The sequence below is a fragment of the Schistocerca cancellata genome, chromosome 2 (genome assembly GCF_023864275.1).
Source record: "Schistocerca cancellata isolate TAMUIC-IGC-003103 chromosome 2, iqSchCanc2.1, whole genome shotgun sequence".
In the NCBI taxonomy this organism is placed as follows: Eukaryota; Metazoa; Arthropoda; class Insecta; order Orthoptera; family Acrididae; genus Schistocerca; species Schistocerca cancellata.
In genome coordinates, this window is record NC_064627.1 from 386906290 (window position 1) to 386933524 (window position 27235).

The following is a 27235-nucleotide window of genomic DNA, read 5'->3' on the forward strand; positions in this document are numbered from 1 at the left end:
ACAGGTTTTTCAGTGTGGTAGACAGTTGACAACTCCAGCAGTTGAGCTCTTTCACATAATAGCTCACTTAACAGCTGGATGTAAGTACTCACTTAAACCACTCTATAAACACGAGATCAGTGCAGTTATTTTGTCTACACACATAAGAGCACTGTACAAGAAATACTGGGCAGGTATAGTCCGTCTGCAAACTGAGCTTCCTCCCCGAAGACTGCTGCAACTATACAGCACGATTGAGAATCAATTTGTCCCCTAGCAGTGCGCAGAGATTTAAGTGGGATCTGTCCATATGCTTTGCGTTAGTGTTAGTAGTAAGTCGTATTTGTGTTTCGTGTAGTGTTAACGCACTTTAGGAAAATAAAAACTCCCGGGGCGTGTCTGCACACTCTGGAAGCGTCAGCATAACTTTCTTAAGCACGCTGTAGTTGCTTGTCGTGACGGATGACGTAGTGAATTAGAGAGTTTGGGTACTCTCCTCCTCCCTCTTCCGTTTGCTAAGCGAGAGAACTGCATGACCACAATGTGGCGACTTGCCTTCCCTCACGTGGCTACCCTCATTCCCCGCCATAACACAATTTATCCCTTAATACGTTTCCACTACACTTAAGATGTGACACACGCGTTTAACACTTGCTCATAACTCACATCTTTTAACAATAAACGTCAGTTTTATATCAGTAAAACTCTATTTTTAATAATCTGCGATTTTTCCACGCACCCCCCTCCCCCCCGAAACGCGAAAGCTATTAGTGCTAGAGGAAAAATGAACATGACCTTTTTTTTTGTAGAAAATGCAGTGTAGCTTAGTTTTGTGCTGGGAAACAGTTTCGATACAATAATAAGGTGACCTCCAAATGCACCCCCCCCCCCTCCCCCATTCCCACACTCACACCCCGCCGCTCAGTATTTCATCACGCTCCGCCCTACTACTCTAAATTTGTGATTATACGCAGTTTTCCCCAAAATTTTCCTTCGTTGACTATTTATTTCCTTCAAAAAACTGTAAGTAGAATTAAGCCTTGTCATATCTTGATAGACTTAACGAGACTTTCACTCTGCCGCGGAGTGTGCGCCGATATGAAACTTCCTGGCAGATTAAAACTGTGCCCGACCGAGACTCGAACTCAGGACCTTTGCCTTTCACGGGCAAGTGCTCTACCATCTGAGCTACCGAAGCACGACTCACGCCCGGTCCTTACAGCTTTACTTCTGCCAGTATCTCGTCTCCTACCTTCCAAACTTTACAGAAGCGAACCTTGCAAAACTAGCACACGTGAAAGGACTGCTAGTTCTGCAAGGTTCGCAGGAGAGCTTCTGTAAAGTTTGGAAGGTAGGAGACGAGATACTGGCTGAAGTAAAGCTGTGAGGGCCGGGCGTGAGTCGTGCTTCGGTAGCTCAGATGGTAGAGCACTTGCCCGCGAAAGGCAAAGGTCCCGAGTTCGAGTCTCGATCGGGCACACAGTTTTAATCTGCCAGGAAGTTTGCTAGACTTAAGCCCCCAACATCAGAACGCAAATGTTAGCTGGAAGCTAGTGAGTCATAGATGATGATTGAAGGTGCTTCATAAATACGAGGCCACCGTGGAGGGACCGGGTTCAGTTCCCGGTACTGTTAGCGATTTTTTCTTGCTGGGAAGACTGGAACGGGTGCATTCAGCCTCGTGATGCCAGTTGAGGAGCTACTGGAGCGAAGAATAGCGGCTCCAAGGTTTGAGACGCCGACAACTGCCGGGAGAGGTGTTCTGCCTTCGCGCCGGCTCACACCGCATCCGAATGGCACCATTGTCAGAGGATAATAGGGCGGTCCGTCCGGGGCAGTATGCAGAGTTACGTTACAAATACGAGCCTAGTGTGGAAAGTAATGCTGTGCTGAAAGCAGTCTAACTTCTCTGTTAATTTATGAAGAAAGGAACATTAGAGTTTAAATGATTCGCGGATGGGGAAAGAAATCGGCCGGCCATCCTATAATTTCGCTGTATCAATTTGGGGAAATCACGGAGAACATGAATCAGGATGGTCGAACGCGGATTTGAACCGTTGACCTCCCGAATAACTAACGAAGGTCATTCAGACTGATAATGTAATCGCGGTGGCTCTTCCCCTGTAGAGAATGGCTGTTGAACATAGTAAAGGTCACGGATTGTGACCCACCTGACGCGCGCACTCACCTCTAATAGCCTTCTGCTGCACTGTTTGCCTTTAGTGATGCATTCCCCTTCTGCAAACGTCTTCGTCCGTCTGGACATATTGCTGTAGGCGGTGGCATTATTTCATATAAATTTGGAGAAAGATTTTGACAGTGGTGTCTGGAATATTCTTTTTGAAGTTCTGAAGGCAGCAGGATTAAAATACAGGGAGCGAAACGTTATTTACAACTAGCACAGAAACCAGACGGCAATTATAAAGAGTCGAAAGACATGAAAGAAACAAGCTGTACATTAAGCAAGCAGTAAAGGAAACCAAGGACAAATTTGGAGAGAGAATTAAATTTTAGGAAGAAATAAAATCTTCGAGGTTTGCCGACGACATCGTGATTCTGTTAGAGACAGCATAGGATTTGAACGCAATGGACAGAGCTCCGAAAAGAGATTGTACGGTGAACATCAAACAACAAGAGTAATGGAATGTTGTAGTTGAGTTAAATCAGTGAGTTAGATTAGGAAGGGAAACCCTAAAGTAGTGAATGAGTTTTCCTATTTGGGAAGCAAAATAACTGACGGTGGCCGAAGTAAAGAGCAGACTGGAAATTGCAAGAAAAGTATTTCTGAAAAAGAGAACTTTGTTAACATGGAAAGTAAATTTAATTATTAGAAAATCTTTTTTGAAAGTATTTGCCTACAGTAAAGCTATGTACAGAAGTGAAATGTGGACGATAAACAGTTCACACAACACCGAGAATAGAAGCTTTTGAAACATATTGTTACAGGAGAACGCTGTAGAATAAATAGTTGATCGAGTAATTAATGAGAAGATTCTGAATCGAATTGTGGAGGAAAGATACTCGTATTTATAACACAACTTGACTAAAAGAACTAATCGCTTGGAAATCACCAATGAATCGTCAGTTTGTTAAAGGAAAGAAGTATGGAGGATAAAGATTTGGAAGGAGATCAAGAGATGAATAAAGTAAGCAGGTACACATAGACATCGTTTACAGTGTTGCACAGAATACACTAGCGTGGAGAGCTGCTTCAAGCCGGTGTTCGAACTGAAGACCACAGGAGCAAAAAGTTGTGTACCATTACCGGACAATTTGCACGAATTATTTACCATCTCGGCGATAGCTCTTTGCTCTTGTAGGAAGTCTATTATCAAGCTGAAGGTACAAAAGAAAACGGAATCTGAAACACATTAAAATGCGAAGACTAACTCCATCTTCATGTGCAGTTTGAACGATATTAATCGGTTAATAAAACGGCCACTTTTGACATTGCTTTCGAACTCACCGTACTTCTTTCGTTTTCTCGTTTTGTCTACGAGTAAGTCCCACTGAGAAATTGTACAGTTCTTAAACCTTTCTGCAAAAGCGGAATGAGGTTACTCGGGGTGCATTTATTGTTTAGTGGCCTAATACAGGCAAGCACATTTGCTAGGTGGAAGCTATTGATTCATTGCGCCATGTGTGTCGTGGACACTGGAGCACACATTGTTACTGTGTGTGTTGCTGCTAAGACTTCAGAGTGATGATTCGCCACAATTAGCAGGGAACCCGAAGAGTGCTCTGTCTACTTGCCTTTCCACATACAAAAGAATAAAAATACAAAGTCACCAGCTACTCTACGTACACGGATAATAATCAGAGAGTAAACTGTGTGGCTAAAACCACATTTCTTGACGATATTACGTTAAACTGGTCTAATCACAACGCATATCTAAACTTAAAGCTTTATAATCTTTGATTAATGTTGTATTGACAAGTATTCAATGCAGTAAAACATTTTTCATTTTTCCACGACAGAAATGTTGAGTCAGAGCTGCATAATCATGCGAGCAGCGGAATATCATACAAACGTTTTTTAAAACGTCGAAAACAATGTAGTATCAAGCCATGTCATACAGTAAAATGAAACAGACATTTCGACTGACTTTCAACGAGACTTGTCGCAGATTTCTCAGTGAATTCGTGGACGTTACTTGCGTATTAGTTCTGATTTCTACTGATGTTTATTTACAGTGATTATTTCAATATACCGAAACTTTAGAAACGGTATGATAAATGCAGTAAAGCGAGGACTGAAACAAACCGAGGTTTCTCGTCTTTTTAAAACGTCTCGTCAGCTCGTTAGTACATGGAAAAAATTGTATAATAAACGAAAGACTGTCGAAAATAAGCCTCGCAGTGGACGTCCGAAAAAAAGTCTCCTAAAGCCGATATATCATTAAAAAGTTATCAATAAGTGATGTTCGCAAGTCGGCTGTAATGATACAGATATATGAAAGAAAAATATAACGTCGACATTCACGTTTCCACTGTCAAACGATGCTTGAAACTCTTTAGAGTACATGGATGAAGACCGACGAAAAAGCCTTTAGTATATACGAAAAATAGGAAGGGCCGACTTGCGTATGCAAAACAGCACAGATCATGGTCAAGTTCAGACTGGTCAAAATTCTGTGTAGTGACGAGAGCAAATTTAATTTAATGTCATCTGATGGTATCAAGTATGTTCGACGTCGTGTAAATAAAAGATATATGACTTTCGGTACCAAATTCCCAAGGTCAAATACGGAGGTGGCAGTGTGATGCTTTGGTGATGTTTTTCACGCTCTGGAGTTAGACCTTTAGTTCGAACTGAAGGTAAATATGGATCGGTACGTTTCTGAAAAAGTATTGAAGACTCAAATAATACCATAAGCTGAACACCACATGCCAGCTGGATGGTATATTCAAAAAGATAACGATCTCAAGCACGAGTCCAAGTGATTTTTTTAAAACGCAAAAAAGTCGAGGTTTTCGAGTGTCCAAGTCAAAGTCCGAATTTGAATCCTATAGAGCATCTGTGGGAGGAGTTGGATCCCAGAATAAGAATAAAAAATTATTCGAACAAAGCCGCATTTTTTGAAGCTCTCAAAAATGAGAGGGAAAAATTCAGATGGATCGATTCCAAAAATTGGTCAACTCAATGCCGACGCGGTGTGAGGCTGTCATAAAAGCCAAGGGATATCCCACTAAATAATGATTTTCCTATTACGGTAGATGATAATTGTGTGTTAAAAAATGTCTTATTCAACAGTGTCAAAATACTTTGCTCCGCTATTGTCCTCATTAAAAGAAATTACACTCTGTTATGTTACGGCCGGTCGAAGTGGCCAAGCGGTTCTAGGCGCTGCAGTCTGGAACCGCGCGACCGCTACGGTCGCAGGTTCGAATCCTACCCTGGGCATGGATGTGTGTGATGTCCTTAGGTTGGTTAGGTTTAAGTAGTTCTAAGTTCTAGGGGACTGATGACCTCAGAAGTTAAGTCCCATAGTGCTCAGAGCCATTTGAACCATTTTTTTGTTATGTTGCGAACAAGGGCTACTTGGTCACTATACTGTAGAACACTGAATATCCATCAATGAAATAAATTACTGATTTGCATATTTCATATTTGTTTTTAATTAATCCAAATACTTTTGAGTGCTACTGTACAAAGTATAAGCGAAAATATGACGCATACTTACTATTACTACTACTACTACCACCACCCATTTGAATATAGCATTGTTCAGAAACTTACACAGCGGATTATCTATTAAAATACGTTTATTCTAAAATGATGTATTTAAAAATACAATTCTTCATGTTTGCTGCGAATTGGTTTGTGCAAAGTCCTGCATCGTGTAAATACCTCTGCTACATGATTCTTTTTATTTTTCTATAAAACATTCAGGTTTTAGCGTATATAGAATACTAAAGTGTTAGTTGCTATAAATACTTGACAGAGCGAAATACTGCTTGATATGTTTTTGCCAAATGTCTGGTCAACAGTGGGTGCACTGCAAAGTTTCTGTGAACAGATAAATGAATGATAAGAATTAGTCGAGACTGTGAAATCTTATTTCGCGAGTTTTAATTTCGATGAAACATTTGATTTTCTTCACTTTGTCGGCTAGTCAGTAGAAAAAAAGTTAACGTGTATGGTATCTAACCGCAGCGGCCTTTAACTCTAGAACGCAGAACGCCATTCAGGCCTAAGAATCAACAGCAAAATAAGACAGATATCAACGCTTCCGTACACAATTGTATCGAATATCAGTTGTAACATCTCAGTTTTCACAGAACTATATAACAGTGTCGTCACTCACATGTAGACTCACCTATAAAACTCTGCAAATCGCTGGAGTAATAGTTACTCAGCACTTAAGCAGAACCAACTCTCGCATCCGTAGCTTTTGACTAAAATGTTAATAAGCCACGACCAGTAGGTCTCGCTTCTGTAAGATGTGTTGAAATAGGTAATTTTGCAGGTTTATGGAATTAAATCACAGCCTTAGGTTAATTCTGTCGAAGTCAAATGGTAGTGCTGCAAGAGAGAATGGCGATTTGTTGAATTTTTATCCGCGTCTTACGAAAATATGTGCAACTTTTTAGGAAAATTATAGCGAAGAAAGAAAAAAATAAAACGTGGCGAAAAGATAGAGGATAATCTGACTAAAAGTACACAACAAATTGATGGTAATAGAATTCCTAAGCCATCTACCGAAGAGGAAAAAAATAAAAAAGAAGCAATACAGCGTTGATAACTACGAGGTGCGCTGACATAATTATTAAGAGTGCGTTAAGACGTATTGACACATTAAGAAAGTTGCAGCAGCATAGAAATTTGACAAGTACTGTGTTAGTATGCAGATAATAGGATTGTTGGAGCCAACGTTAATGGTGCCCTAGTAAGTCTTACGCAGAACCACGCCGAAAACTATTCGAAGACCAGTGACGTTGTTGATTTGCGAGCTTTTAGTAATTTATTTTGAGAAGACTAACTTTTCTCGTCGTTGAACGGGCTCGTTCAGAGCTTTTCTCGTCGTTGAACGGGCTCGTTCAGAGCTTAACACAAGTCGTGGCCGTCTTTAATTTTTCTAACGATTTCGTCAGGCCCGGGCGTCCTTGGCCTTTTCGATGCAGTTAGCATTCACTGCACGAGGTGTCATGCAGCGCAATACGACTGCCTTTTCGATGCCATTGTACGAGCCTTCGCTCGATGCCGGTCGGACTCGGTGTATGAATACGGAGATTCAACGCGGCGGTTTCTTGTTTGGCGAGATGCATTTACCGCACGACGCATTTCCTGAGATGGAAATCCTTTTAACAAATTAGAGTGGCACATGCCCCTACAGAGGCTTCACACTGTCGCAAGGTTTACGGTGTAGTTTTGCCACGCACTGCATGAACAGTATGTGTATAAATAGCTGTGTTTCCATTTATGGGCAATTCTTAATTAATTCTTATGAATATTTCTGTCCACAGGCCAAGCTAGAGACGAAGGCTTTGAAAGCGAAGAGGCCAGGTTTTACGGACGACCGCTACAACGAGACGTCGTACTACATTGAAAATGGTAAGTCTGCCTATTACATCTGCTCGAATATTCCCTTGATCCTGCTGGAAGTGTCAATTGAATTCTGTATAACAGTAAGACGCAGGCGTGGGTAACACTTAGTGAGAGCTGCTGTCAGGTAATGCCCTGATTATGTGTGGTAAAGGTACGCTGGACTCTAAAATTAATGGGACTCTCTCTCCCGAAGCTTGGTGAATATTAATTTGTTTACGGGTCATTTCGGCGTCGGCTTATCTGAAACGCAGGTGTTGATCGGGCTGTTAACATTTCGACTGCATTCATTCCACTGCCGACTTTTCAAGTGTAATAGAGGCGGATAGAATCAGGTCCTTGGCCGCAATGATTTGATTTTCTTTCGTTTTTCAAATTGTTCAAGCAGGGATCTGAGATAATCTTTAAATCATTTACCGGAATATTCCTTCGAGCTCTTTCTCAGAAGTGGAGCATGACATCCTCTTCAGTTGTGTTGCTATTGACTAGAAATTGGTGAGCTTATTAATGAACAGAGATTGAAAATATTTCCCATCAAATACTGTTTTAAGTTCTACAAATTTTGAATATTTGTTTGCTGTGTCCTTCACTGTGATTATGTTGAATTTCATTTAGAAAGACAGACCCATCTGATGATGATCATATGGATCGAAAATGGTTATAAAATGACCGAAAAATTTTGCAATCAAAGACTGCTTTAAATTGTGCAAATCCTTACAAAGACTCTGTTACCTGCAAATCCTATAGCAACCGCAAAAACGGGAACAAAACTCGTGAAAATGTGGCAAAAGAATAGTGTCGCTGGCCTGCTTTCAGAGAATTGAATATATTCACCCAGACAAGTTTAGATAGTTTTAGCAGTGACACTGTTAAATCGAAATGTGCCTGTCACCCTAGCTACAAATAATTTCCCTACAGTGTAAGACTAATTTATAATCTGTTTCGCAGGGTGAAGGAGTACCTCGTTGTGGTTGCGTTGCTATTCATGACAACCTCCGGGACGGCGTGGATCACTAAGCTACTGCATAGTTTTCTTGTACGTGTTAGTGGTTTTAAACGTGTAGAGCGGGCAGGGGGCGAGAGACTGTGCTCTGTTTACTTTTGACACGCTAAATCCATGCTTGTTAACTTCCACGATTCTCATCAGTGCACTACGTCCTATTGTCACAGACTGTGCAGCCTAAAATTTCTTTGGGAATTTCAACAATCGTGCTGTTCAAATGCCAAGAAGTCGTCCGAATCAACGTGTGCCGAGGTACGAAAAATTATAGATGAAACGGATAGTTATATGGCCGGATACCTGATGTCCAGCCATCCTATCAGCTGGATATCGGACGGCTGGATCATTGCCACAGAGCTTGTCGTAACGTGTAGGTCTGAGTAAGGACGTGAAAGTCAGGCGCGGACGATCGGGAGGATTTTGCTAAACTCGGGCATCTTCTTTCAATCAGTAAAGCGAGCGAATGACGCAACTGATTGATTGATTGATTGACTTAACTGTTTGATTTGTTATGACTTGTGATCACTTTCAGCAGTTGTTATTTGAGATTACTACTGAAAATAATTTTTAATTGCAAGATAAATTACGACAAATGCCATTATTGGGAATCTTTTATATATATAAAAAAATGGAAATAATGATTTTGCCGTTTGTTTGTTGTACCGAATTCAGCTTTCTCGTGGCGCGGAAGGAAAAGAAAAACCAGGTTTGACCAGAGCCTTGCCTTGTCTGTTATTCTTTTGTTTTGAATCGTTTATAGCACTGATCAGCAAGGTGTTTACCCGTATATGAGATGATTAACAGCGTTAAGTAGGTACCTGTTTATCGAATTCCCGACTGCAGTGCTCGTCAGTACCTCCTGGATTCCAGTTGGATTTGAGAATCTTTTTCTATAGGTTCTCAGAATGAAGAAAATATTGCAGGGGAGGGTAATACTATCGCACATCTCTGAGATATTAACCAATGGCGCTAAAATGGTTAAAAAGGTTTTCGAGTGGCTGAGTGCGATTCTGCTGAATGTTTCATCCATTCACTTCAGAGGGTTGCAGCTGAGTTATTGAAGGTCCACCCTGCAGTGGCAGGAATGGTCGCTGATGGCAGACGTGTCGTAATGCACTTCAGTCATTCGAGGTGGCTGTTAAAAAGCTGGAGCATCAGTTGGTGCAAATTATCAGCGCCACGTGGAATATAGTTTACACAGCATTATTCTGATCAGCGTGGGTCATCAAAAATTCAAAACCATTGACTGACAAAACACTCAGGAGTAACCTACAATACTCGTCTGCGCAATAGATAACCAGCGCCACACACACACACACACACACACACACACACACACACACACACGAAAAGGGGGGGGGGAGCGTTGGGGAATAGTCAAGACGCTAAAGAGGGAAATACACGCTTTTGTGCAGTGAAAGCTAAGAACGTGAACCAGTCTTTACCTCAGCATATAATGCCATCACACGTCAGTGAATGCAAATACAGTAAGTTAAATTAAATGGCTAATAACGCCATGAAACGCCCTAATTTAAATTGACTATAGTACCGAAAAATTTAAACTGACTATAGTACCGAAAGATGCATAGGATAAAGAAAGTCGAATGTTCCTTCACAAATGTGCCGGTTTCCGTATAAACGGCCTCAACTAAGATCCAGGAAAGTATTAATAATATTGTTGTCTGCGGAAGGGGAGTGGAGACGAAATGCGGGACATTAGAAATGAACTGCTTGTGACGAAACGGAAATACGCGGGCTGTGTAAGAAAAGCGAACGTTTCTGTAAACTGATGACCGTAACAGAAAGTAACCCGAGGCGAATGAACTGCACTATAGCGAACAAAATATGTTGACTTAAATGAAATACTACTGAAAACAAACATGCAAAGACATGTTAAAAACTATTTTTGAAGTTGGAATTTTAAACCGCATGAAAGAAGGACGTGTTATAAAAGGCTGAGCAGCGGCTGTTTTATCTGTTGGCGCGCGCCCAGTTCAATTTTTTTTTTTTTTTTTTTGCACTCCTGTACTTCTAACCATTTCCAAAGCTTTCATGGAAAGAAGTGGGGCTGTGGAAGTATTACAGTAAGGCAAACTGTAATCAAGCACGTTTGCCGGCTCTTGTAACTTTTACAATTGATCTCTGGCATTCTTATGTTTTCATACTGGCCGGCCGGGGTGACCGAGCGATTCTAGGCGCTACAATCTGGAACCGCGCGACCGCTACAGTCACAGGTTCGAATCCTGCCTCGGGCATGGATGTGTGTGATGTCCTTAGGTTAGTTAGGTTTAAGTAGTTCTTAGTTCTAGGGGACTGATGACCTCAGAAGTTAAGTCCCATAGTGCTCAGAGCCATTTGAACTATTTTTTGTTTTCATATTAGAAGCGTGCGCAGTCTTAATGTATCTTGAATCCTCGCTGGTAAGTTCCGCTGAAACGTGCGCGTAAAAACTGGCGCAAAATAAGTGGGAACATCTACGTCCACTTCCCCCTTTCCTGTTTCAGGCGCGTATGATGCGCTGTAAGAACGTCTGTCGGTAAGCTTCCGTATGAGCTTGAATGAAATTTTATCTTCGCGGTCGTTTCGTGAGATGCGAGGTCTGTTCAAAAAATTCCGGAACTTTGTCCACAAAATTTTTCTACGCTTACCTTTTACTTATTGTGTATTGTCTCCTTCGAAATACTCCCATTCACAACTGATGCACCGCTCCTAGCGCCGGCCGTTTCCACTTCCAGAAGCAGTCCTGGTACGCCTCTGACTGAATCGCGATCTTTCCTTACCCTCAGATGGTCGTAGTAAATGCCTTCGCCTAAAGGCTACATTTCTCCCACTAGAAGTAGTTAGAAGATAGTGGAACGGAACTGAACTGCGCGAAGCGCCGTCTGCGAATTTTCTTTTATCTCGTCTATCGTCGCAAATCTTCGTCTTTTCTACGAGGTTTTCAACTTTGGAAATAAAAAAAAAGTCCGCAGGGTCCAGGCCTGGATAGTACGGAGGATAAGACAACACAGTGATTTAGTTTTTAGTGCAATAGTACGCACCAACAGGGATGAATGTGCGGTTGCGTTATCGTGATGCAAAAGCCTTGAATTTTCTCGCCATATTTCAGACCGCTCCTTTCTCACATTTTCTCGCAGGTATCGCAACACGTGCCGGAAGTTCCATCGATTAACAGTTTGTTCCTGTGGCACGAATTCGTGATGAACTAATCCTTCAGAGTGAAAGAAAATTATCCACATGGCTTTTACACGTGACCTGACCTGACGAGCTTTTTTTGGTACAGGAGAACCTTTCCCGATCCATTGTGAAAACTGAACCTTGGTCACAACATCATAATCGTAGACCCACGTCTCATCACCAATTATGATTCTCTTAAGGAATATCTCGTTCTTATTTGCGCGATCCAAAAGCTCTTCATAGATTGCAAGGAGAACGTCTTTTTAGTCTTGACTCATGAGCCGTGCAACGAAGTTGGCGGCACATTCCAAGATGCTGTATCAGAATTTCATGGCATGATCCAATTGAAATGTTACATTCTTCTGCAATCTCTCGGACAGTCAGTCTCCGATTGGTACTCACAATTTCGTTGACGTTCCTGTAATGAGCGTCGTCGGTAGACGTCGTAGGGCACGAGGGTCACCTGTAACTTCCATCCTGCATCATTATTTGGTGTGTCTCTGTAAAGGTTTTCTTGAGTTTCACGTAAATGGATCATACAACCCACTACAAAAATATCATACTACTAGTGAAAATATCATACAATTTTATTTTTCAAACGCTGCCCACCTACCACTATCTCGACCTACGCTGATAGTATTAATTGGCGTATGTTCCACAGTTACAGAAAAACATTAAAACTACTTAGCAAAAAATAAAAACAGTGTCACTGCTAGAACTATCTGCACGAATCTATTCTATGTCATCTACTTCAGTATAACAGTCTGACATAGTTGGAAACTCAATTTCATCTACATATTTCGATGGGTCAAGATGAGCAGTGATCATTCGTTCAATCACAGCCTTGATTGGCTGGAATAATAGACATAGACAGCGTTTCTCAACATAGTTTTTATTATGAATATCCTGGTGAAAACAAAAATTTAAAAAGGAAATTTATTTTAAAAAATAATTTTGAAATTTTGGAAACTGGGATGTCTCATCTCTCACTCTTCCACATTCATTAAACAACCTCACTAGTTGCCAGTAAGGACGGTAACGGGAACAACCAAACAGCTTGCAGTCTTCTGGCAATAATGATTTTTATCTTACCTGCATGCTCTCTCGCATTCTGCTGTGGAATGCGGAAGTGATAGAACTGCCAGGGCGATGTCAGTTAAAGCACCATACAAACGCACACCATCATTGGATGAGATTTGTCTAACCTGAAAAATATATACATTGTCCTTTAATTAAGTCTGTATTTATATACATTTAAAGCATGGCATAACACTTTTTTCCTTAATCAGACTAAAAGCATTTCAAAAGTTCTTAAATAGCATATAATTATGAAAAGCTAAATGTACCTTGTACCAAATTAACATCTTTGAAAGTAAATCTGTGAAACTGGTATTTCACTTTTCGGTTAGATATAAAGAAACATGTGTTAGAGGATGATGTTTCTGTGGACATACCATCACGAGAACGCAAAAGGCATGATTAACAAAAACCTTGTACTCTAGCTACCAGAACTGCTTTTTGGTGAGAAGTAGATGCAGTAAAGACCATGGTTCCATGATCTTATTTAGCGTGAAAAATTTAGAAGATGTTGCAATTTGTGAACAACATAAAAATTCGATTAAAGAAAAAAAATCTGTGCAGACAATACAGTCTACACTAACGTGCACGAGTGAGTGATACAAGTTAGCCCCAGTTGAAGACACTCCATTATTTCAGTCAAATTGATGAGTTTGCTCAGTAGTTGGCCTTCCATTCTGTCATAAAACCACACAACAAAGCAAGCAGAACTGACTGAAGCAATATCGGCACTCTCATGTGTCAAAATGAAGAACTTTACTTTTTGAGGCTTGAAAATAAGATTATTTATATGAGACGGAGTAATAGTATTTCTTATAATAGCTGTGCTTTCCTACCTTTTCATAACATCATTTTGTGCTTCTTAGAATCAGAAAACGCACTTTTTAACATAGCTGGAGCTGAAAGGAACGTGGCAGTTTTAAGCTCAGCTTCTGTAGTTGGTTTGTTGAGCGCTATAATGCCTTTAAACAAAAACATTGCAAAAGTTGCTCATGATTTGTCAGTGATACCGCTCATCTTATTGTATGCTTCTCTGGATTGCACAGTTTCTTTAATACAGTTAGAATAGTTACTATAGAAGCATTACAGTGTTTGCATTTTGCCTTACTGCAATTTTTAGGGTCCTTTGGTATCCATGGTCGAAATGCTGGATGCTCCTCCCGCGCAGTGCGATATTATTGAAGCCTGTCCTCGGGTTTCTCATTTTTTGGCAACTCTCCTCTTTGCATCTTCCTTTTCTTTGGCGTAGAAACACCACACATCTCTTCGTCAAAACCTGACATCACACCCGCTTCATAAATTACACAAATTAACACAAAACATTAACACTATATGTTGTTTGATATGTCGTGCTACTTACCGCTATAGAGCACGAAGAGCTGAGAATAATTGTTAAATCCCTCACAGCAGGGGCGATTCTAGAAGTCGGTCAAGGAGGGGGGGGGGGCTAATGGCGGGGAGGGGGGTTGGGGGAAAGGAATAATAATAATGCTTAACAAAAGGGTGGGGTCCTCCACCGACAAATTAGTATAATTTGGTTTTGCTTAAAGTAGTTTTTGGTAACTGTTTTGAAGTTCTGGGTAAAAAAAGTGTATTAATAAATAATAAAACGCCCATTTTAAGTTAGATGATGTTTATTGGTTTAGATAGTAAGCTATTTTGCCGCTCTTATTCTTTTGTTAAAGTGTGTTTGAAATACATTGTAACCTAAATTGCTAGATAATTATAAAAAAAGAAGATTGAATCAGTTGGAGTAATATATTCGCTGATTTCTCAAGTCATTTTATCCAGTGTAATATGATACTCCATTGGTGAGGGGTGGGGTAGGGGTGGCTATAGCCCCCCCCCCCCCCGCCCCCTTGCCACCGCCCCTGCCTCCAGCACAGCTGCCAGTTATCACCATGTGTAAAGAGATATCATACTCTACAGGAAGCATGTAGCCGAAATCCATTGCTAGTTAAAAATGTATTAAGCCGAACTGTGAAGGATACACAGCGGTAAAACAAAGCTTAACTGTACAACAAGGTCCCTGCGAGGCACGTTGATCGGAAGGCGTTCCTCCACTCAGCTAAATAATCTTGACGTGAGTGTATTTCGTTGTTGGGCGTGTGCTCCATAATCGCTTGGTTGTAACTTAATAATGTATGCAGAGATGATTTTTTTCGCAACAGTTTCTCGCTTATAAAATAAAAATCCCAGTTATAATGTTTTCACTTATAATCCTTCACCTGGGATCATACATAAGGACTTGAAATTATGGTGTGCATATGATCAATACTATACACCTAACAACTCTACACACAACAATGAACCTTCCGGCAGTTACGCATTAAACACAGGCGTGTGTAGGGATGTCACCCGCATTTCGCTCCGTCACAAAAATAGGTCAAATGGCTCTGAGCACTATGGGACTTAACTTCTGAGGTCATCAATCCCCTAGAACTTAGAACTACTTAAACCTAACTAACGTAAACTACTTAAAACTAACTAATGTAAGGACATCACACACACCCATGCCCGAGGCAGGACTCGAACCTGCGACCGTAGCGGTCGCGCGGTTCCAGACTGCAGCGCCTAGAACCGCTCGGCCACACTGGCCAGCGTTGCATCACAGCAGTAGTGCGAAATTATGAATGCTCCTGAATTTTTTGAACTGACCTCATATGTGTAGGAGGACGCAATATGTTCAGTATCTCTTCTAGAAACTTCTAGCAATAAAATACATCTTGGTGTACAACGCCCCTATTACGTTAACCGGCACTTCGAAGCCCAATTTTTGCGAGTTTCTGTCGACTGAAACGACACGGGGGAGCAATCAAGCAAAAAAAAGTGGAGTGGATAAGGTGTATACTTGTCCCTCGTATCATTACTTTTGCTTCTCCCAAGTTATTTTTACATCTGAAGTTTTCTCTTTGGTAAAAATGACATGCTGTGTTACACAGGGTGTGCATAAAGTCTGGAAACACTAACAAATATTTATTGCACAAGAACTAAATACTGTGCAGATATCATACATATTGCATTTTGAAGAGAAACTCTGAAAGTTTTTTTTACATACATTCGATATGCGAACCATGAGTGACCCGGCAGATGTCAATACAGTAATCGATTTCTTGCCATACCCGTCCCAGCATGGAATCATCGACTGTGGCAGTCGCTTCCCGTATTCTCTCGCGTAGCTCTGCTACATTACATGTTAGAGGCGGTACATACATCAGATCTTTAATGTGTCCCCCAAGAAAAAAGTCACACGGAGTGAGATCTGGTGATCGGGAAGGCCATCTCATGAAATAGCTGTCCCCTTCTGTAGATCCATCGATGCAGTAGCTCCATGTTTAGGTACCCACGAACTTCACGATGAAAATGGGGTGGAGCCCCATCCTGCTGAAAGATGAACAGAGAGCTGACTGCATTTGAGGCATAAGCCATTGCTGCAACATGTCCAAGTAAGAATATCCAGTGACTGCTCTCGGCGAAGAAGAATGGCCCGTACAGTTTTCGACATGACAAGGCACAAAAAACATTTACCTTTCGGGAATCACACTCAAATTCAGTGCATTCGTGTGGATGCTTTGTACCCCAGATTCGACAATTATGCCTGTTCACTTTCCAATCAATGTGAAAACTGGCGCCGGCCGCGGTGGTCTAGCGGTTCTGGCGCTGTAGTCCGGAACCGCGGGACTGCTACGGTCGCAGGTTCGAATCCTGCCTCGGGCATGGGTGTGTGTGATGTCCTTAGGTTAGTTAGGTTTAAGTAGTTCTAGGTTCTAGGGGACTTATGACCTAAGATGTTGAGTTCCATAGTGCTCAGAGCCATTTGAACCTTTTTTTTTTTTTTTTTTTGAAAATGGCTTCGTCGCAAAAAATTAAGCGATCAACAATGCCATCTCCATCCTCATTCAATTGTTGCAACTGTGAACAAAACTCAAAACGCTTATCTTTGTCGTCGTCATTGAGCTTTTGCACTAGCTCCAATTTGAATGGTTTCGTAGACAGCTTCCGTCGCAGGACTTTCCACACTGTCACTGGAGCTATTTCGAGCTCACGGGATGCACGACGCACCGATATCTTTGGACTCCTTATGAATGTCTCTCGTACGCGCTCCACATTCACTTCACTCACACTGGGACGTCCGCTTCTCTTTGCCGGGCACAAGCAACCTGTCGTAATGAATTTGTTGTGACAATGGTAAATGTCCTTCTTGTTGGTGGCTTCTTACCGTACTTAGTTCTCTAAGTTCTAAACACCCATTGAATAGCTGCAGCACACTTGTTTTAATGGAACTCCACAACACACAGAAAGCTCGCCCCGCACCTGAACTCGCCATGTTTGCGACTAGCACTGACTATCGACCAGTGTGCGATTTGCAGGGGGGATGGGGGGGATTCCTCCCCCCCCCCCCCCCCCCCCGTCCTTTGCATCAGACCATCCCCTTCTCTGGTTTTAGTTTATGCATCCCAACCTGGGATGTTTTTTTCCCACGCACTGGAATAAAACTTTACATAAAATTTAAATTTTTGGAGCCGAACACTGAAAGTTTTTAATACAGTCTTACTATTAATACTGTTAATATGTTTGATTATTAATTTTGAAAAAGTGTTACGTAGTAGTTAAGCATTTCAAAACATTTATAACTAAATCATCATTCTCATGTTGTCATTGTTGCTTCCGTCTAAGGTGCGTCATCCGTTTACTTGCGAGCTTATGAGGGAAGTAGTGTGGCAGTCATACCGCAACAGCCGTACCGCAGAGTTGGGTGAGCTGTGGGGGCTGAAATTCCCACCCCGAGCCCTGATACAGGGTGGTGACCGGCCCCGTACCTGTGCGAACATTTATTTTTAGGCCATTTTTTGGCAACGGTATGGCGCGGACTAACGCACCTGGGATGAAAGCACAAAGTAATGCGAAGTGAGCAACGGTACCTACCAGACAGGATCGGACAGTCTGTCTTGGCTAGCCGCGAACCACGTGGGTGGAGCTTAACACAGACCCCCCTGCATCGCGAACTCCAAATTATTAGTGCCGTTCGTTCGTTGCCCCGCGTCCGCCAAACACACGGCGATCTTCACACATTCCTGCTTCAGTAGCTTCATTAGTGAGTTGAGTGCGTCCGGGCCTGTAAGAACTACGGAATTTCAGGATGTCATTCAAACAAAGTAAAATTTCTGATTTCCTTAAGAGCAGTGAATTACCTGATAGGTGTACAAACTCTGACAGATAGGATACTAACAGTGGTGCTAAAAGAGTTAAAATAGACAGTGAATGTAAACAAGAAAACGGTAATGATGGTGCTAATACAAGGGAAGAGACTGAATCTCCGGTGACTGAAATCTGTGACACGTCTCAAGGTAGGAATGGGAGTAACAGTACTCTTGAGATTATAGTAGGAAGTTGTGTTGCCTTATCACGTATTCAAAACTGGCAAAAGACTAAGCCGTGGCTGTCCGTAAATGACAAAAACTTAGTAATATGCACAGTGTGTTCACAAGTTCGTGAACTTAAGGTGGAAAGCAATGAAGGTATGCTTATCGATAACGCGTTTTTAGCTGGTTTTTCTGCTAATAACGCCAAAAAATTAAATGATAAAATGGGGGATCATGCAAAGTGCAAACCACACATGAAGTGCGTAGAAATCATGAGTATAAAAGAAGAGAAAAGTTCAGAAAAATGCGTGAGTGAAAGTGAAAAGCTGAGGGGAAAGCAGCATCAAGAAAAAGTAATCGCAACTGCTTCGTTGTTCAGATCTGCATATGTAATAGCTAAACAGAAATTATCATTCAAATCGTATCCTGCGGTAATCGAACAACAAAAGCTTAATGGTTTATCAGTCGGTAATATGCTTCATTCTGACCATGCATGCCGAAATTTCATTATGTTTGTAGGAGAAGAAATGAAAAAGAATTTTGCTCACTTCCTTGTAGAATCGGGTACAAACTTTAGTATCATGATGGACGAAAGTACAACGGTTTCCAATAAACTTGTTTAATAATATATTTACGTTTGTCCATTGAGGGAGTTGCTTACAATTATTTTTTTGACATCGTTGAATTAGAAAGCGAGACAGGAGAATGCATTTTCAGCACACTGTTAGCAGCTCTTGAAAAGTATGGCATTACAAATGATGTACTAAAAAACCACTTTGTAGGTATCGCAACAGATGGTGCCTCAACAATGCTTGCACCTTACAAAGGCGTAGCCGCTCTACTGCGTAGTCATTTACATAAGGATTTAACTGTCATTCATTGTATGAACCACTAAATCGAATTAGCTGTCCACGATGTTATGAATGATGTAGCAGATGTATACCATATACAAGTTTTTTTAGATTCCTTATATTCTGTGTTTTCTCGAGCTACCAAAAATCAGAGACTACTACAAAGTGTTCCACAAGAATTATCCTCGCAGCTATTAAAACTATGCCGTATTTTTCGCGTACGTTGGGTTGCTTCCTCATTTAATGTTGTTCGAGCTCTTCTTGAAAGTCACAGCTCTCTTGTCCATCTTTTTGAAAAACTGAGACATGATGGTTCCCGATCAACTCAGGAGAGATCTAAATTTGAAGGTTTACTAAAACATTTCACAAAGTGGTTGCTTGTAATCGAAGTAGTTTTGCTTTATGAGGCCCTAGAAGTTCTGCAAGTATTATCATTCTGTATGCAGAACAGAAATTCTTCAGTCCTTAAAGAGAAACAGGAAACTGACGTGGCTATAAGATCTCTTGAAACACTGAAAACAAATGACTCGCCACGAATTAGGATGATAGTACAAGAGTTGGAGGAAAAGCGCACATTCAAAGAGGTATTAATTAAAGACCCATCTTGTGATGAATATAACAGATTTCAGACGTTTCGGAAGAAATTTTTCAGTCTTTGGTAGAGAATATAAAAAACCGCTTTGAGGACCTGGATTTCTTTTCGGATGTAGTCGTATTAAATTCAGATACATGGCCTTCAGATGATTATGAACGTGTGTTTTATGGTGACGTCAATTTCTTGCTTGTGTAATGAGGTGGACTTTAAGTTACGTGAAAGCACGTGTGCGTCACTAATTAAAGATTTTCGAATCTATAAAGGAAATCCTCAACACATGTCCAATTCTGTGAAGGAACTTGTGAAAGCAGTCGAAGTTATACCTATATCTACGGCTGAATGTGAACACGGATTTAGTGCCATGAATTTAACACTGACTGATCACAGAAATCACTTACGAATTCCGACACATTCAAATCTACTTTTCATTTCAATAAATGGACCTCCACTGCATTGCTTTGATGCAGAAAAATTTGCAGCAAAGTGGATCAAGTCTCAGCACCATAGCGTCCTTGACAAATCAACAGGCAAACCCTGGAATCTTCAGGAGCAGTCTCATTCATCTCGTCTCTTCAACTAAACTCTGTAAGTTAAAATGACCATTATACACTGTAGTACAAGCTGAACCGGCCACACTTTGCTGTGGCTTTCTCATAATACGATGATTTAACAAATTAACATTCACTTATAATTTCAGTGTTAAAATTAAGCACAAAACAACACAAAAATTTTAATTTTACATTTTATGCATCTCATATTTTAGTATAGTTTGAGTATCGTATATAACATGAATCATTTACAAAGATGTTAATTAACAACATATGAAGATTTATTAATTTTATAAATGAGGTAAAGAAACTCGGCAATGCCCGGATGTCTCCACCTTCCCCTTATGTCCATCTCCTTCTTTTCTCACTCCCCATCTTCTCCTGCCCTTCTCTCTGTCATCTGCTTCTCTCCTCTATCACCTCCTACCCCCTCCATCACTCTCTGCTTCACTAAGGTCAGTTTCTCTCCCCCTCTAAGTCAATCTCCTCCTCCCCTCTCTTTCTGTCCCTGTGACATCCAACATTTAAATATTGAAAGCAGTAATTTGCGTCTACAATTGCCATAAGGACAATGCTGAATGTTTTTTTGTAGTTGATGTATTCAGTTCCAATATTCGGAGGACACATAATTTGCACATGTTTGCCATATATGGCTCCTATGCAGTGGGGGAAATTCCACTTCACTTCGAAATTTCTTGCTACCTTCTGCCATTCTTCAGCATCCTTTGGAATCTGAAAAGTAAAACATACTCATTACTTTCCCTATTTTTTCAGACTGAGGACACAGTATCAAAATATGACGGCGATGTAGCTATTGAAGAACATGTACCTCCCACATATGTCAAGCACATATTTTCAAATGTTCTTTTTAAAGCGGCCTTGGGGGAGTATGAACAGCAAACTCCGAGTACGGAAACATTGGTTGCAAAACCTAGCTGTGAAATTGTATATGTGGACAGTAATAATTGTGACGAATTCGTTCAAACAGAAACAGAAGAGCTTGAATTAATTCGATTTTAGAAATAAGTATTTTTAACAGTTCTTTAATATTCATTTTAATTTGCTTGAAAATGCCAATAAAACATTACTTAAATGAAATCAGTACTGAATGTTGGGTGCTTACCTTTATGTAATTCTTCAACACCAATGAAATAGCTTCACATACTTCTGGCACTATGAGGGAAATAGCAGAATATGATACTTTAAATAAGTACATTAGTGACTTGTATGAATCGCCAGTGGCTAAAAATCATAATGTGATGGCCCATCGAATTCTTGGTGAAATACTGTCTTGGCAGTTGTTATATTTCTTTACAATAAGACGTAGTTAACTGCAGTAAGTAATTAAAGTCTTCAGTCGACATTCTCGTAAAACTACTAAATAACGCACCATCGTGTGCTTCTAGTTCCTAGAATAGTATTTCATGGACCTTCTTTAAATACTCTTCTCTTCCACCATAGTTTTCTTTTCCTTTGGTTTTCATTTCCGTTGTTAGCTGCATGTGCAAGTACCAAGTAGGCCGACGCTGCGATCACTTTATCATCCATTATATTGCAAGACCGACACACGTGTGGCACAAATTCTGTTACTTTGGTATAAATTAACCTGCCGCATGCAACATACGCCGCAAGATGTTTCCTGTTGTAGCATGCTACAAGACGACGCACGCCACATTTCCGTAGCATGCCACAATGTTGCAAGACGTCGCCCCAGCGTAAACGAGGCTTTAGAGCCAGGTCTGTATTGTATGGTGGATGTGATGTGTTGCGTACGAAACTAAAACTTGCAATCAGATCCAAACGTCGTGGAAACTGTGAAGAGGTGTCATCCTGCAGCAAGATAACGCTCGCCCACATTCTGCCGAAGTAATAAAGGAGTTGAGATTCGAGGTGCTGGAACATCCACCATACAGTCCAGACCTGGCTCCAAGCGATTTTCACTTGTTTGGACCCTTAACGGAAGCACTACAGGTAAGATTTGAAAGTGATGAAGACGTCATTGCTGCGGTGCAAAATTGGTTACAGATGCAACCGAAAAACGTATTTTCTGATGAAATTTAAAAAAAAAAGAACTCGTAAAACGTCGGGAAAACTGCATTGAAGTCCAGGGATGTTACGTAGAAAAATAACGCATGTTTCAGTTTTCTATCATCAGAATAAGTACAGCTTTTCACAAATGTGCCTTTACTTTTTGAATTCCCCTCATATACCTGTATGTAGATGATTTTGTAAATAAGCTTTGCCTATAATGTACTTTAAAGATATAACAAAGGATGGCTTTTCTGATAGTTCATACGCGTCAATAGTGAGTTTCGGCAACAGCCTATTTTTACAATAATTTCGTCCCTCCAGCGCCTACGACAGGCAGGTGCTGCTAGAAGAGTAGCAAATTCGTTGACATGCTGTATGTATCCCATCAGATCCATTCACCTTTCCTTCGTTGATCGTTTTGAATTATATTCTATGTCGCAGTCACTTATTTTGATATGTAATTTTGGTGTTTGTGCAACACTTGGAAGTTGGAGTGGTTTTGACACTGTAAAGTGCATAACATTGTTATCTCTTCTAGCTGCGGGTGTCGAAGCCAGTGCTTCTCCTTCAGAAAACTTCTGTCGTCCTCACCTCAGAGGTATTAATGATTCTCACTCTGTAGACTTCCCAGGACTGTTTTTACTTACCTTGTTTGTAAACGTGAAATGTTCTGTAAAATGGGAATCATAGATAAATTAAAATTTTTGTGAAGGAAAGCTGTTCCCTGCGCCGAAACTGTGATAAGTCATGTATTTTTTGGAATCAATATGATGTTAATTGGTTAAACTTGGTTCATAATATTTAATTGCACTTTTACAGGTCTTCGCAAAGTGTATCCGTACTACTTCACTTTCACCACGTTTACTAAAGGAAGATGGGTTGGTGAGAAGATCCTCGATGTCTTTGCCCGGGAATTTCGTGCGCATCCCGCGGAAGAATATGTAAGTACTTCGAATTTTTTATCTCGCAGCTTTTTGTACAGAGTTGCTATCGTAAGTACGGAAAGCCGTAAGTCGTATACAACAATGGCCTTATTATAAATGTAGGAAACATTATGTTCTGTCATATGATAAAAGCAGAAATCTAAACATTAAAGATGGGCAAACTGAAACACGTAAATGTTTCGAAACAAATGAAACAGTACAATGTAATGTTTCGATACGGTGTTTCGAAACAGTGAAACAGTTTGTTTTGTAATCTAATAAACCTACACATTTTATCATCTTGAATGTCTACTGTATAAGTATGTCCAAATAAACACAAATGAGGTGCGAGAGCGCTAATCACATCGCAGAAAGTATGAAACCATCACTTAGTCGTCTTGGCAGTTTCGTATTTCCTGCAGCAAATGCGCTGCTTTTGTGTCATGTGACTTTCATACTTTTCAATTGGCTGAGGAAAGCCTTAGCTGAAGACAGAACCACCACGAACCGAACTGGAGGTGGGAGCAAACTGCAGAAACAACAGATATGCTACTGGGATTCCCACATTCCATTAGCATGGCTAATATACCCATCCTGCTAATTTCCATGCACACAAAGGGAATCATTGTGGATAATAGACACAGTGACTATAGACTCACAAATAATTCGAATGAATAACAAAATATAACAGAAAAAATTGTGTTTCAAGGTGTTTCGAATCGTTACTATGAATTTACGATGCTTCCCGTTCACCATTACACTATCAGTGATACGTCAAACAGATTGCTTGCAATTATACCTACATCAAATTTATATACATGTATAATAACTGTCACTCTACGCCTTTTTTTATTTAAAATGATGTAGTCTTACTTGCGTTTCTTAATATGATTACTGTACATGAACAGAGAAGCGTATGTTATAAAAAAAGTGTAATTTAACTGAATGATTTTCACATATTTATTATTTTGAATGCGAATAGTATGCGTTGTTTTATTGTTTGGTTAGTGTTTATAAAGCAGATGTTACGCAATTTCGGAATAGGACAGTCAGCTAGAAACGAAGCTTTATTTTCGGATATCTTGAGCTTCATGCTATTGCTTGTCAAAAGATTTCGACACTCTTGAAAGTGTTTCATGAAGTGGTATGTTGTGTTTCAGTACCTGTGCCGAGCCCGAATCTCGTCCGACACAGAGCGGAATGAAACACCATGTTTCGATACAATTAGTCCGTTCCAGTCGCAGGTGGACTGAAACACTCTTATTTTGAAACAACGATACAGTTTCTGTGTCTGGCTCGAGATCCGAGACAAGGGCGGAATGAAACACCACTGTTTCGAAACAGTGAACCATAGCCGTTCCGAAACACTGAAACAGTTCCAGGTATCGATACACTGTATCGAAACATAGAAACAGTGGCCAAGTCTACTAAACATAAAATGGAATGTAACAAAATAAAGGATAGGATACCATAAGTTAATCATTTGGCAGTTGCCAAAAAGTAATTAACACAGTAACTGAAAAGAATTGTGCAAATCTGGAATGTATATGCTTAACAAGAAAGAAAAACATTTGGGTACTGCAAGGTGTCTACATTATACCAGACTGATATTCCAATACATTCCTAAAAGAAGTGAAAAGAAACACCTGAACGATGTAGGCACGTTAGAAGTCCATAGAATGGGAGACTGCAAATATAAATACAAGATCAAGGATCTCAGACAGACAAGACGTTTTTTTCTTTGGTGGGTGGGAGGGGTCAAAAATGCATTTATTTTTCTGCATTGGCCTTTTATAGGCCAGCAAACCTAATATTTTCCCGGTGATTTGTTTGCATCCCTGGAATTGCGATTCTGGAAGGTCAGCAAAATATTCGCCTATTCATTACACTCAAAGTGTTTTCCAGCCACAAGTGTTTTGGATGTTGTAATAGGTGCAAGTCACAGGCCAAATCTGCTTAATAGTGTGCATGTTCTGCTTCATTAATTTATTCATTCATTCCAATAATTTGTACTTCATATCCATAAAGGTTCCCATTGCAAAAGCGTTTTACATGCAGGGCCATTGTCTAGAAGAGATTTTTTGGATCCCATGCCTCTTCTCACGTAATTATTTACCTAGTTAGTCCAGAAGGGTATCATACTACCTGATAGTTATTACTTTACCCGCTGTTGTTGTTGTTATTATCTGACAGTGTTCCTCAATGCATAATGTTTCTATCAGTTTCGTAGATTATGTCTCTCCTACATTATTTTTGACTGTGGAGATGGTGCTGCATAAGTCGTCGGGTCATCTAACAATCTTATCTCTGTTTTCCCCATCTCCTTTTTCCTTCTAGAGGCATCCGTTAATTCATTTTGTTTCATCTGTCGTCTTTACCTCTCATGTAATTTGTTTATTTATTTATTTGTCCAGCTGGAAACAATAAGTATTGTATTGATATTGCCAAATATACGTACCTATTAAATAAACATCTCTCTCTCTCTCTCTCTCTCTCTCTTTCTCTCTCTCTCTCTCTCTCTCTCTCTCTCTCACACACACACACACACACACACACAGAGAGAGAGAGAGAGAGAGAGAGAGAGAGAGAGAGAAATGTTCACATGTGTGTGAAATCTTGTGGGACTTAACTGCTAAGGTCATCAATCCTTAAGCTTACACACTACTTAAGCTAAATTATCCTAAGGACAAACACACACACACACACACACACACACACACACACACACACACGCCCGAGGGAGGACTCGAACCTCTGCCCGAACCAGTCGCTCAGTCCATGACTGCAGCGCCTTTTTGTCCGAGATATTTCATTGCGTTTGGTCTAGGCGGACGTCACCAGATGTCCGTTCAAGTTGATCGTTGATTCCTTTTCTCAGTTTTTTTATTTCAGAGGCCAAGCAGTCCTCAGACCGAACACACTGAGCTACCGTGCTAGCAATCGCTCGGCTAATCCTGTGCGGCACAGAGAGAGAGAGAGAGAGAGAGAGAGAGAGAGAGAGAGAGAGAGAGAGAGAGAGAGGGGGGGGGGGGAGCAAGAGAGATAAAACAGAAAACACAATTAATACAATATATATACGTGCTTCTGTTGTTGTAAATTCAAAAGTCATTATTCATAAGGCTTTGTTTTGTACTCTCTGAGTAACAAAGTTCCATTAGATGTAGCATCGCTCCATAAACAACTGTGTTTTATTAGAGATATGAACATACTAGTAATTTAAAATGATAAAATATACAGTTTTTTAAGTTTGGTTTCATTAGTAACTGATTTGGAGCACTGTTATAAAACATGCAAGTTGTAGCACATATCATTGCACTGTGCAGAAAAGAAACATAACCACATCAAAAACATGTGTATGTCTGGTTGTATTTGCTAATAATGGTGGCTTAACTGTGCGAGAAGTTGTCAAAAATAAGAGTCACAAATGGAAGTCGGAGTTTCACATGTACCAAATTTGTATTCAGTATTTAGAAATGAACATGAAATCTTAGTGCAAAGTTATTATTGTGCACATAGAATGCAGAGTTCTTTGTGTTACTTCTCTTTTAATGTAAAATTACACTCAATCACACCAGTGCTGCAAAATTACGAATGTTCCAGAATTTTTTTCCGTTTTGTGAAGAAACAGAACACAGAAAACTAATACGAAAACCTGTAGCTAATTATGTGGTACTTTGAATAAAGTTGTTAAAAAAAGTAGAAAAGAAATAAAGACCTTCATCTAGCCAGCTTGAATTTTCAAATCAAAAGAGAAATAACGTAAAAAACTGTTAATTGTAGATGCACAGTGAAGTTCTTAAATGTGAACTGCTCGGAATATGAACTTAGAAATATAGCAACACCTAATGCTATCTGCTGTTTCGCCAAAGCAACACAACTTCAAATTTCACAGTCAGCATGGGACAACAGCCAGGAAGCAAATCAAGATTCCCTACTCTGTAGTGAGCAAAACACCAAACCAAAACTCCTTTTTGGAGGGGTATTAGCAAGCTTGTTACCAGTGTGTGTTGAAGCTTAAAATTGAGTTGAACACTGCTGAAATTTCTCTGACGTGGCAAACAAATACGCAGTTTTCTGTTATTAGGTTGGTAAAGATTCTGAACTTTTTTTCTTTTTTTTTTTTTTTTTTTTCCTTCTACTAGTGG

The 27235-nt window shown here is 40.3% G+C and overlaps 1 protein-coding gene across 1 annotated transcript in view; it reads left to right on the forward strand.

The window, feature by feature from the left end:
* Positions 1-27235, forward strand: part of LOC126154290 (pseudouridylate synthase RPUSD2-like) — a 580571-nt gene that overhangs the window by 456356 nt on the left and 96980 nt on the right. The window contains exons 3-4 of the mRNA XM_049916127.1: positions 7447-7534; positions 22987-23108. Coding sequence (XP_049772084.1) covers positions 7447-7534; positions 22987-23108 — 210 coding nt within the window. The remainder of the gene's footprint in view (positions 1-7446; positions 7535-22986; positions 23109-27235) is intronic.